Raw genomic sequence first — 13,059 nt, forward strand, 5'->3', positions numbered from 1 at the left:
GCCTGTTTTCCATTTACTATATCACATGCTTAACATTATTTTGAAGGATGCATAGACATGTAATTACAGGTTCCCTCTTCCTGATATTAATTAATGCATAAGAGTTATTCACTAGAAGAACAATAGAATAGTGTGTACATGTGTTTCTGAACACAAGGTGTTTTAGGACAGAGGATCCCAAAGTTGATCTTAATCCATTCTGGACTACCAGTCAGGAGCACTTGTAATGATATTCTCAACTTCAGTTGTTGAAAGGTGCTGTTTCTTGCAGTGCTGTGAAAGTGTCTTAGATGTTTTTAATGTGTTAAACTTGCTGTAAATGAAGCAATGGCTGCTTTGGCATCTCTCCAAAGTTTGGCATGCAGTGAGGTTTCATCTAGCACCAACAACAATTACTGACTTTTTTTAAAAAGAAATTGGGCATCAGACACCAAAATTCGTTTTTCATCAGCGACCTACTTGCTTTAGTTGTTGCTCTTTTAGTCTTCTAGCCCTTATTTATACCTCTATAAGATCAAGACATGGACAGAATGTGGCTTGGCGATGGCTCTTTTTCACTGCAATCGTGATGCATTTATTTTCCTACCCTCGCCTCCTCCCCTCGCCTCCTCCCCTCCTCCCCCGCCTTCTGTCTTCACACCTACATCAGTCCCTGCCAAATCCTTTCCTCTCACTGTTTGAGGAGAGCCATTGCAACACACTTTCCCTGCATTTAGGATGCACACATTTTTCACCTTAGCTCAGGCTTCCCTGAGGCCTGAGTTGCTCTTATCTTCCTGAGACTCCAAACTGATAAGCCAATTTAATTGGAATGGGGTGTGGTGGTTGTTTATCCTTCATTACACTGAAATCTAGTGACATAGAATAGAAAATGAAATGAGAATGAATTAGAATAGGCAATAAGTACATCTGTCATTGATCAGATGCCCAGCACGTGTACCATTAAACAGCTTGTGTTGCCCTATGTGAAAACATCTTCCGCAGTGCAAGCTGATCTTACTTATTTATTGTCATTCTGACTTTTGACCTAAAAGCCAGCAAGGCTTTTGTATGTTTCAGCTCAAAAGGACTTTATAAGACACACTGTTACTTATCTTCATGTATTCAATAAGCTTATTCTCAACAAGTATGGGAGAAGCTGACAGCCCTGCTTTGTGTGGTCACTGGACAGTTGTCAGTTCCCAAATCTGATTCCTCTGATAGGAGTTTCTCAAAGGAGATTTACTTATGGCATTCTGAGTTACATTTTTCCCCTTCTAAGGGTGTTGTTGAAACGTGCAGCTTGTTTGTCGTGATTGTCCCCTATACCAACAACAGCAAACAGTCCATAAATTATTTATATAATTAATTTTTCATCTAAGAGGCTGCAGGCCATGTTGATTTGCATAAAATAGCAGCATAGTCACTGTGTATCTGGTTTCGGTACCTTTGGAGGGAATGATAAGGATAGAAAACATGTCCAACATAATACCTTTTGGACAAGCAAGTGACCACTGAATTTTCTCTATAAACACATCTGACTTGTTCTGCAGAAGAGTAACCTCACATTTGAAGCCTTTGAGTGGAACTCTGTGCTGGTGCCCATCAGTTTAGTTAGGTCCTGTGAAATCAAGGAAGCTAGACTAGCTTGTACCAAATGGTGCAGAATTAGGTTCACTATTTACAGGCTTACTGTACAGTGTTTGTAAGAAGGTTGTGGTTTTGTCTTGTTTGTGTAGGTGCCACTGAACTGCTGCTTCTAGCCCGCCGGACAGATTTGAGGCGAATTTCCTTAGACACCCCAGATTTTACAGACATCGTTTTGCCACTGGAGGACATCCGTCATGCCATCGCCATTGACTTTGATCCTCTGGAAGGATACATCTATTGGACCGATGATGAAGTTAGGGCCATCCGCCGCTCATTCATCGATGGGTCAGGTAGTCAGTTTGTCGTCACAGCACAGATCGCACATCCTGATGGCATTGCTGTGGACTGGGTTGCCCGCAATCTGTATTGGACTGACACTGGCACAGACCGTATTGAAGTTACAAGGCTTAATGGGACCATGAGAAAAATCTTGGTATCAGAAGACCTGGAAGAACCCAGAGCTATTGTGCTGGATCCCATGGTTGGGTGAGCAGCTGTTCATGAGCATTTTTTAAATATTAGTCATGTAAAGAAGACACCTCTGTCTACCTGTATGCAGATGTGAACTGTCTACCTGTATGCAGATGTGAACTGTCTACCTGTTTGCAGATGCAATGATAAACTTCTGAGTCTTCATAATGAAAATACTGGGATTCTTTGAAAGTTAAGGCCCTGAGGCAGAGGGACTACTGCTTCCCTTTGACTGCTTGGCTAGTCATCTTATGTGTCTTTAGGTTTTATTCTCCTGTTTAAAAATATTTTTGGGGACTGTGTTGATCTGTTTGTTTATTGTAACTAATAGCACTGGTTATGTTGTCTTGCTGAGCAGCCTGATATAGGAGTTTTGTGTAAAGGTACAATGTGTTTACACGTCAATGCTTTCTGAATGGTTTGGGCATCCTTACTTACGTAAGGAAATACATTTGGCTTAGAAATGTACTTTTCTGTGTGCAGTGTGGTTTCGGGGAACAGTAGTCCAGAAGAAGCTATGTGAATATTGAAAGTTTGGATTAATAAGAGTTCCTAAGATTTTGTTTCCTTTGCAGGTACATGTACTGGACTGACTGGGGAGAAATCCCAAAGATCGAGAGGGCAGCATTAGATGGCTCAGACAGAATTGTGCTGGTGAATACCTCGCTTGGCTGGCCAAATGGACTGGCATTGGATTATGCAGAAAGCAAAATATACTGGGGAGATGCCAAAACGGACAAAATAGAGGTTTGTAATTGCACCCGTGTTTTTAATTCCATGGAGTTATGGAAGGTAGCTACTCTACTTTTCCAGGTGTTTAAATTCTGATATAGCCCAAAAGGGCAATGGGATAATGGTTGATTTGTGCTTTAAGAAACAATTCAGTTTCTTCTCTGTCTTTGGGCAAGTCACTCATTATTCTTCCTCCATTTTTCTGTGTGTAAAATGGAAGCAATATCCATATAGTAGATCCCTCTTTTTAAGAATGTATGATAAGGATTTGTTAAATAAGTCAATTCTTAGGTCATCAGGAAAAAAAGCTTCTTAGTGGGAGTAATGTTTGTAGGTTAAATTTATCTTTCTTTCTTTGCGCTGCTCAGCTTAGATGCTAGTAGAATATAATTTAAAGAAATAAATCTCATTTCACATATAATTATTTGTACTTCCACAAATCCTTTATACTTTGCATCTCCCTTGTCTTATTAGGATTTCAGCGAGGGGATAGATTTTTCCTTTCTTTCTGGTATGTTCTGCTGAAACTTTTAATTGAAAACAAAAATGCCATTTTTCTTCTCTCCCACCTTGAAAATCTTGTGTTTATTTTTTTGTATAACATTTATGGAACAAATTTGACATTTATTATCTCTTTGTCAGTCTTTGAGGAAATAGTATTGTTTAGTATTTGTTCAGTTTACTATCAAAAGACAGAAGTTTATCTGGAAGCAGGAGACCTGGCTATTACCTGGTACATAGTAGCAGCATCTACCTTTGCTATATCCTGGTAGCTTTACCTTTCTTTTGATGAATTATAGCTTTCCTTAGTGAATCCTTACCATTGCAAATAATTTTCAGCACTTATCATATTAGGCACAATATCTTCTCTAGCCTTATGAAATTGTTTTATTTATTTATAACTTAAATAAGTCAATGTGAAGTCATAGTCTTGTGCTGGAAGGTCACACAACTGTTCTCCTTCAGAGTCGAAGTAACTCCAGTCCTGCAAGGTGAGTTGCTTTGAAGCACTCCTTGAGAGAGCTTCAGGGAGCGCAGTTTTTTGTCCAGAAAACAAGATTCATAGTCTATAATTCACCTAACATTATACCAGCTCTGAGGAAAGAGGGGAAAAAGAGTCTTAGCTATGCTTAGATTTATTTATAACAGATTGAGCACTTCAGCCCTGATACTGTCTTGGACTTGAGTGTATTTTGCAAAAGGAAAGTTAGGCATTCGCCACTCTCATGCTTGCCAAAACACTGAGATTTTTTCATGTGCTTCAGTCTTACTCAGACCATGGTTCCGTATTCATTAATAATGATTCTGTTCAGTGCTGGATCTGTTTGTGGTAGAAATTTTCATCTAGACCAGGCATGAGCTCACTGCTGCAATTCTGTCAAACTGGCTAGAACACATGATACAGTGTTTATGCCAACATTACAATGTCTGTGGCAGGACAGAAGATATCTGATCTGGCACAAAGTCTGCTGGGACAATTTCCATTTCATTGTTTTTAAACCAACGTGAGCCAACAGAATGAGTTTGTTCCAGGTTGTCATGTAACATCTATGCAGGGCATCAGAGAAGATTTATCATCTTAAGGTTTCAGAATTACTAGTTATTTTTTTCCTATGAGGTTCCAAGTGTGAGTTATGATTTTACTGCTGCTGCTTTTTATAAAAAGTTAACATTTGTTAACTCTTATCAATGTGCAGAAAATCTTGAAAAAGCCTGGCTAACACCTTTAAAGCAACAGAGAAGAAATTATCCCACAGCTTTTCCTTTGGTGTTTTTGGATTTTAGTTTTGAGGATTTGGGTGGGTTGTTTTTTTTTTATTGCAGAAGGTGTTAATTTAGGGGTATGTGACAGAGATCTATAAAATCAAGAAAGTTATGTATAAGGTAACCAGGACATCCCCCCACACACCTTTTTTGATAGAAGAAATTGGTGTTCGTAAATGATACTGGCAGGTGATGGGTGCAAAACAAACAAAAGCAGATGGTTCTTCGAACAGTGTGGTAAGTTGTGGAAATGGTTGTGGATGTCAAAAGCTTACATGTGTTACTGGGAAGACTGGGTAAGTCTGTGGAAGGGAATTGCACTGCAGTTTAGTAGAAAATAGAATTGCCTTCTGAACCACAAATCACTGAACTGTAAATTGTTGTAGAATGAAAAAGGCGTCTTGAAAAGTTTTCAGTATGTATTTGCTTTATTATGCTGTTCTGTAAGTGTAAGTTTTGATTAATCTCCGAGACAGGATACTGGGATGGGTGGACCTTTGGATTGAACCCATACAGCCTCTCACTTTTCCTGTGTTGAGGCCATTCTATTCCTTGAAGGTTTGGGGAGTCTTTATTCTCTTAGCTTGTTGCATTAGCTTTAGGAAAAGCTTCATGTTCTTCCTTAGATGTAATATTGCTGCTTGCTAACTGCACTTCAGAGGGGCAGAAATGGGTTGAAAATCAATGACCTCTGATAGTGATAGATCAGAGTATGAGTTCAGTACAGTTTCTGTAATTAGTAAAGCATGGAAAGGCTCTATAGGATGAAGAGGGTGTTCATCCAAGAGAATGGTTCAGTCTAAAGTAGATTCCCCCCTCCCTCCCCTCCCTCTCCTCTAACATGCTAAGTAATGCAAATGTAGCAGTGAGTTTCTTTACTGATGAACCTTAGTGAATTTTCCCCAGGATCTTGTGTGGCCTCTCTGTAATCTTTTATGAGATTGACTTTGTTATGGTAGGCTACAGAAATCTCAGGCTGCAATGACACTATCTAAATCTATGATAGCTAAAATATTACTAACATTTCAAATCTTCCCTTTTCCTCCCACTGCCTTTCTCTCCTATGGCAACCATGAATCCTGAGGAGATTTGTAACACTTTCCCAGCCCTTCCCATCCACTTTTTGTATCAGTTTAGTAGAAGATGCTTTGACCTTCAGTAAATGTTTTAAACTTACATTTGGAGAAAGGACACTGGAGGAGGTGCAACAAAAAGGATATTTGTGACAGGATCAAAAGATGAAACTTGGAATTGGACATGAAGACATCAGAATATATGCCTGGTCCCTGCTTCGCTTGTGTGTGTTTGTATGTATTTGGGAGGAGGGGTAAAAGCAGGATAAACACATTTGTGTACTTGCACTCTATTGCCTTTAGGTAGTTTTTCATACATGATTTTACATACCTTGTGCTTTTTTCCCTTTGTTTTTAGTATGTGGAATTCCTCAGAACCATTATTTAACTGTAGCGCTACAAAAATGAATGTTTCTTGCAAGCTATATTTCTGGTTTGTTTGTGCTACGTATGAGCTTTTATTATTTATTTTTTACAAACTGATTCACGCTATGCTGTTCTGGAGCCCCCAGATGATAATAAAGCATCAGCAGGGGTTAATGGAGACTGGTAGGGGGTACAGCAGGGAGCTTTTGTTCCCATTTTATCTGGCAGCCTGCAGCAGGCAGAAGCAGGCTGTGGCTCAACAGCTTCCTCATTTATCTCGGTCAGGTTTCACTGCTGATAAACTTCTATTGAAATGGATGGCTGCTATTGTGCTTACCAGTAGGGAAGATTTCTCATTGACTTGCTACAGGTTTAAAGCATTTTCCTGCCGTGCTATGAGGTTAAAAATGTATGATCTGCTCTGTTGAATTGTTCTTATGTTTTCCTGCTCAAGTGAGTATTTGTCTTCTGAGCACGTACGCTACCTGTTTTAAGGCATAGGTTGGATTTAAAATGGCCAGGAAAGCTCGTATTGATAAAGCAATTATAAATGGCTGCGTGCATGTGTGGATGTGTGCATTAAGAGGAAATAATGATGATATGGCTGATTTCTCACAATTTTTCAGTCTTTGCTTCATTTTTCTTTATTCATCTTCTTTCCTATTCTCCATTCTCAGAGCCAGAGATGACACCCACTTACACCTACTAGTGGTGAGTTTAAAGAAAGGACTCTCTGCCTCCTATACAGATCCAACCATTATCTAGTGATTTTTTTGAGTGCAGCTCTAACTTGAAGTGTTTCTGCATTCCCAAATCTATTAGCCGTGCCTGGCATTACTCTCTCTAATCCTCATGATTAATATGGAAAGTCTTATATCCTGCTGTTTTTCAGCGTAAGTACACACAAGTCTTCAGAACCCAGCCTTGTCGGACAACAGAAAGCGGATGCTGCTAAGACTTTTTTGAGCACAAAAATCTTGAACAGAGAGGACCTTTTTGTGTTTGACCCAGGAGCTAATAGCTTGGCATCTAGAGAATGCTCTAATTCATATTCTAATCCTGAAATTGCAGGGCTACATTTTCCTCCGATGACAACTTCCTCAATTTTACCGCCACCCTAATAAGGAAATTTTGTTTTCTAAGCATTCACCATTTATTGTCCAACTGAGAAATTTTGCTCATAGCATTAGTCTTTGTATTGTGAAATGCTGATGACTTGTAAGCCTGATTACTGCTCCTACCTCATCCACTTTTAGTTTGAAGCAGAGGTTTGAAAACTGAGAAACAGAAACCATTGAATTCCTAGCTGTTGAACACAGCTGCTTTTGTGTACTTCCATTAAGCTTTTGCAGGTATGAGAAGTAAGGTAGTTGAAACAAATATTTGAAGTTACTTTACTGTTTAATTTTGGCCACAATTCATTATCCATCTGGTTTGGATAGTTGTGGCACTTGGGAACTTCGTTCAGCACAGAACAACACGTATGTGCTGCAGAGGGTAGGAACAGATCCCTCTCCGCCATCCCAGTTTCAGAAATTTAAAGCTTACTTTGTCGGAGAATTTCCAGCTATTTCTTAATGCCCGCTAGGCCTGCATTAAGAAAAATTACAGATTTTTGAAATTAGTAGTAGAGTAAAGGCTTATTTTTTAAAAAAAAAAATTAGTTTATACTTTGTATAGTTTCCATTTGGGAGGTTTCTTTTGAACTTCTGAATGAACTTAGGGAAGAATTAAATTTCACAATGCAGACTAAGACAGGAAAACTATATTACAAAGCAAAAAAATGACGGTCATATACCGCATATTAGTAAAGTCTCCTGACTGTCAAAGAGCCAGATACAAGAATTTGAGTGGCCTCTTATCTGTGGGCCCCAAATGTTGGGCCAGGACCTCCTGGCATTGTAAGCTTGTTATTACTAAAAAAAAAAATTTAAAAGTTAAATTCCTTTCTTACTTTGGCTTTTGAGCATGATGCTACAGATTTGTCACTTAGGTATGTACCTTTTGCATCTGTTCGAAGTGTTTTAATATAAAAGTAGAAAAGAAGAAACATACTTAAAACATCCATGCCAGTTTCAATTCAGGAACATTAAAAAGTCAACTTTTTATTGCCTTTGATAAATTGAGAATATCTAAATAAAACTGAAATGTGAAAAGTCTGATTATTGAGACACCCATTACAAACCACTTGTGCTGGCAAGTTCTCAGAGAAGTCCTGATGGATCTGCTATCAACAGGCTGTCATCCTTAATGGAACAGGGAGAGGTTCCCAGCACGTTGCAACAGAAAGAGGATACCAAGGGAAGGTTTTGGGTAGATACAGACAGAACTCTTGTCCAAGACTAATCTGACTCTGTCATCTGGGTACCAAGCACGATATTTTTCTAAGAAGTTAAATTACTGCCCTAAAAATTATGTGATATTACAGAAGATTTGGACATTCCGTTTTAAAATGGTCCTTGTGTCATAGATCTGCATTTCTCCCTGAAATCTGTGGGTGGTTTTCATCTAATGAGATGTAGAGATCTTCAGCTCAGTAAGTTGCCTTATGTTGCCTTTACAGAAAATGTCAGAAATCAGCACTTCTGCAATGTGGCTTGCTTTACCCTAAAGTAAATGTTTAGAATAGGTTGGATGAGTTCTACTCTAAAAGCACCTATTCTTTCTGTTAAGTCTAAGGAGAGCCTGGAGTGGCCATGTCAGAGGCAGATGCCCACACTCAAGACACATTTGAGCTGGCTTCTCCAATCTTTTTTCACATTATTAATAGTAAAGTGTACCTTTCTCAGACTTGGTTGTTGCTTACATCTGTGCAGCTTGACTGAGACTTTCCATGTTGGAAATTCAGAGATGTTTCTTACAAGCTTTTCTCACAGATGAGCAGTCCCGTTTTGCTAATGATAGCTCTGTAAACCTCATGGCTCCCAATGGCCTACATGGAGCTGATTGAAGTACAACCTTTGGATCCCACTAATGTGTCATACATGCTTCCTAGATTTTTCCCATTGGAGTTAGGAAATTGCATTTTAGTTTACGCTGTTGTCTCATCTAGAAAGTGACAAGCCTCTACTGGCAGTCAGTATTGGTTACCTAAGGGAAAACACAAAAATCCCTCAAACTAAAATAACTAGAGCCATCATCTGACCTTACTGAGCCTGACATACTTAAAATAATATTTGAAAGCAAGCTGGGGAGTGATGTGAAAAGGTGTTGAGCTATCTTCTACATTTCTGATTCCACTGAGTGCTATTTGTCAGTCTGCTATTATTCCTTACTCTCCAATATTCTGGCTTTTTTTTTTTCTTTCTCCCAAGCTTAGTTGCATTACGGTACAAAAAAGATTGTACTGATCTTGGACTGGGCTTCTTCAGAAGCATTCACATGACCTTGTGATCCCTCTCAATAATTATTCAGCTTTCTTCACACAGGCTTTTTATTTCGCTCTGAGATTTTGTAGTCCTAACCTAGACTTTTTTTCTGATACCATTCATGATTTTGTAACTTTGCAAAGGTCTGTGAGAGAAGGATTGTAGGAAAGTTAATACCTTTTATTAGGTAGGTAAATATATATATCATGGAAAAACAAGCTTTTGGACATGTGGAGACCCTTGGAATTGAAGTGATTTAGCGAAGGGAGCAGTTGAATCAACTTAATAGCTTACTGCCACCAAAAGTGGAAAGTATCCCAGAGCCAATCCCCCCAGATTTGCACTGGCTGAGTCACTCATTGGACTGTTCCATGAACCACTTGGACTTGCCAAAAGAGCAGAAAACTTTCCACATTTTTTTCCCTCTACAAAAAAAAAACTTATAGTTGCTTATGGAGGAGTCTGGAAAGCACCAAGTTGGATAGAGAACAAATTAAAAATACGAAGTTCCTGGGGCAAGGTACTGAAAGAAAGTACCTTGGGAAGGAAGAGGAGGGAACAGAGGCTTTTGCACCATGTACAAGAGCATTAGAAGTTGTGTTGCCGAACTTAATCTTGTAAAACTGTCCCCCAAACCACTGTGGGGATTCAGGTTGGTCTTGGCTAGTCTCCTTTGCTTCCTGCGAAGCGTGTGTATGGTTGCAAAATCACAGTAATTAGCTTCTTTTGTACCCCTATAGCCTATGCCCACATAACAGAACACCCTCTGACTGTTGCCACTCCACCTTACGTATTAATGTACCAAAGTTAATTTCCGTAGCCAAGCATCTTTATTCACCTGTTTTACCACTGAATCTTCTCAGAGGAGCCTCTTTTTTTTCCTGTGAAAAAACCTCTCTTCTCACCCCGTTCATCATTTCAGCTCAATTTTTTGTCTTAGCCTGTTCTTTGCAAATGCAGGGGTTTTTTGTATTGCATGAGATTGCCTAGGAGATGTCATATTTGATTGTCATAATGGTTATAAACTCCTTTCCCTGCCTGCTTGTCACTTCACCTGACTTGAGCCGTTTCATTGAAAACCCAACCAATTGTTTCTAAAATTAAATTCCATGACTGAGGAAACAGTTCTGTTGTTGGCATTGATTGATCAGCGAGCTAGGAAAGTTGTCCTGTTGTGAAAGAAATGAGCTTATGACAGTGTCTGTAGCATGGTATAAGGGGCTATTTATGAAGTTAATCTCTATTCTGTTTTTACGTATTTATCTTCACTGCAGTCCTATTAGGAATATTATCCATGCTCAGGAAAAATGTATTTTGAATTCTTTGGAAAAATGATTAGAGCTCAAAAGGAAATTGAGGGTGCTGGGGAACTGTTAAATTAGAAATTGGTAATGGCTATTATAAAACAATTAACAGTAAGAAATTGTAGAGTTGGCTGGAGGCATTTGGTTTCTGAAGCAAATATAAAGGGTTCCAGGTATCCCTTCTGCTGATTTCTCAGGATTTCAATACAGTGAAGAGATGGCTTCCCATTTCATATCTAAAACATTCCTTAACATTTTGGAATTGAGGGGAAATACTGTTAACAGTAAGTTAATGACACTGACAGAATAATTGTCTCAAGTTGAGTTTAAAGTTTCAGTTGCTCAGTCAAAGGGGGTATAGTTGATCAGGACTTTTTTTTTTGAGGGGAAGACTAATAAAACTGGAAATTTAGACAAGATGTCCCTCTCCCTCTCTTACAGCTGCTGTTTTGTAGTAGATACATGTGTTAATTGTATGATATTACTGCAGCCATAAAAGTAAAATCGTTCTGGTCTGTTCTGTTTATGTTGCTTAAAGAAGCAAGTTGAAAATACATAGTTCTTAAACCCAGTCTGAAAAAATGCTAATGTAATGTTCAGAAGGAATTCTAGCTATCTTTTAGAGTTATTTTTAAGAGAGATGCTGCCCCAGTTTTCTTTTCCTTAACCAAATAAATTTAATGAGTTAGTGTTGTTTGTCACTTCTCTGATATAGTAAGATTCATGTGCATTTAGGTGGAAGATGAACAGTCATATCCATGATTAGCAGTGTCATGAACTGAGTCAGTATGTGTTGCATCAAACAGCACATGTAAGTATTTATCATTGGATAATCAGGGCTGAAGTAACTAAGCCTAAGCCTTGAATATTCCTAAACTATTTCAGGTATAATACAGGCCTTGATCAAGATCTTTTTCCATGTTATGTTGAAATATCTGGGATATACGTATTGAATTCAGTATTTCACAGCTGTCTTACAGTAATACTTCTTTGCAATCATCTTATGCAGATCAGTGTTAATGATCAAACTCATGAGAAAATCACTTTTTCACCTCATTGTTTTTTAGTTGTATCTGTTCCTAGAGTGCGTTAGCATGACCTATATTGAAATTGTGAAGGTGGTAATGCTTTCTGATGTTTTTATGCTGTCTTTCAAACTGTTGCAAGAAACCCAATTTGTCATTAGAATGTCTCAAGAGTTTAAGGTCTGCTCAGGAAGAGTTTACCTTTCTTTCTGTGACATTTCCGTGCCAAATGGCTGGGGTTTTTTTCATGCTGTAAGGTAAACCATAACTATATATCTGAGAGTATATTTCAACATGTGCCAAGTTAACAACAAGCTAGTGTGTTCTGCATTTGCGGGACATGTGACATGCAAAGCATTGCCACTGAGTCAGAACACACTCTTATTCCTTATCCTTTCAGAAGGAAGATAAATGCTACAATTGCATCCTTCCTTTGAGTCAGTGGGAGGGATTGTTTCCACCTGTGGTCCCTGCTAGAAATTTTGTAGCGCTGGCACAGTGATGGCAGTAGTACTTGAGCAGGGCAATTGAGGTCCTGTATATTAAGTGGGGTCTCCTGTCCTCTCTGAGGATCAGGAAGCTGGTGCTGGTAAAGGTGCTGAAGTTCAGGAATCAATAGACGGCTAAGGTCTCTGTCGTTTGTCCAAAAACTGGCTGTCAATTTTTAAAATCAGGGCTTATGTTCAAGTTATTCTTAACCTTTTTTTATGAGATGTTTGTATCTGAAATTAGAGCAGTTTATGGATTTTACCAGGTGAAGCTGTTTGGGGCTTTTGGTTTTTTTTTTTTTTTTTTACTGGTATGTGTGTATTTGTGAAATAAATAAAGTTCTGGCAACATCTTGTAGTGTAGCTGGGGGCTTTCAGTCCATCACAGAGGCCTGTTCCATTCTTGTAAGTAATCTTTAATTTTTTGAAGATACAGAGGTAGTAGCTGTTGTTTATAAATTTTCCATTATTGACTTCTTCTGTTCCAGTCATCCTGAGAGAGGGCTTAGCATGCATGATACTTACGTGCTCCCTGATTATTTATAACTACATCCAAAAGGGGAAGCACAAAAGAGGACGCAGGAAACCTTAGTTTTCAGACCCATTAGTCTTACTTCAGTCCCTGGAAAAGTAATGGAACAAGTCCTCCTAGAAACTATCACAAGCCAAATGAAGCAGGTGATTAGGAAAAGCCAACACGGATTTACTAAGGGCAAATTACTCCTGACCAACGTGATCACATTCTACAACAACATAACATTTTTTGTCAACTTGGGGAGAGCAGTGGATGTTGTTCACTCAGACTTCAGCAAAGGGCTTTAAACTAGGTTTGAAGGGGG

At 38.8% G+C, this 13,059-nt stretch overlaps 1 protein-coding gene across 1 annotated transcript in view; it reads left to right on the forward strand.

Moving 5' to 3' along the window:
- Positions 1–2,847, forward strand: part of LOC104080824 (low-density lipoprotein receptor-related protein 6-like) — a gene marked incomplete at both ends in the record, with an annotated part of 60,075 nt that extends 57,228 nt beyond the window's left edge. The window contains 2 exons of the mRNA XM_009583344.1: positions 1,719–2,115; positions 2,676–2,847. Of these exons, the coding sequence (XP_009581639.1) occupies positions 1,719–2,115; positions 2,676–2,847 (569 nt within the window). The remainder of the gene's footprint in view (positions 1–1,718; positions 2,116–2,675) is intronic.
- Positions 2,848–13,059: the final 10,212 nt, after the last annotated feature.

This window comes from Fulmarus glacialis, unplaced genomic scaffold (genome assembly GCF_000690835.1).
Source record: "Fulmarus glacialis isolate BGI_N327 unplaced genomic scaffold, ASM69083v1 scaffold15078, whole genome shotgun sequence".
Lineage (NCBI taxonomy): Eukaryota > Metazoa > Chordata > Aves > Procellariiformes > Procellariidae > Fulmarus > Fulmarus glacialis.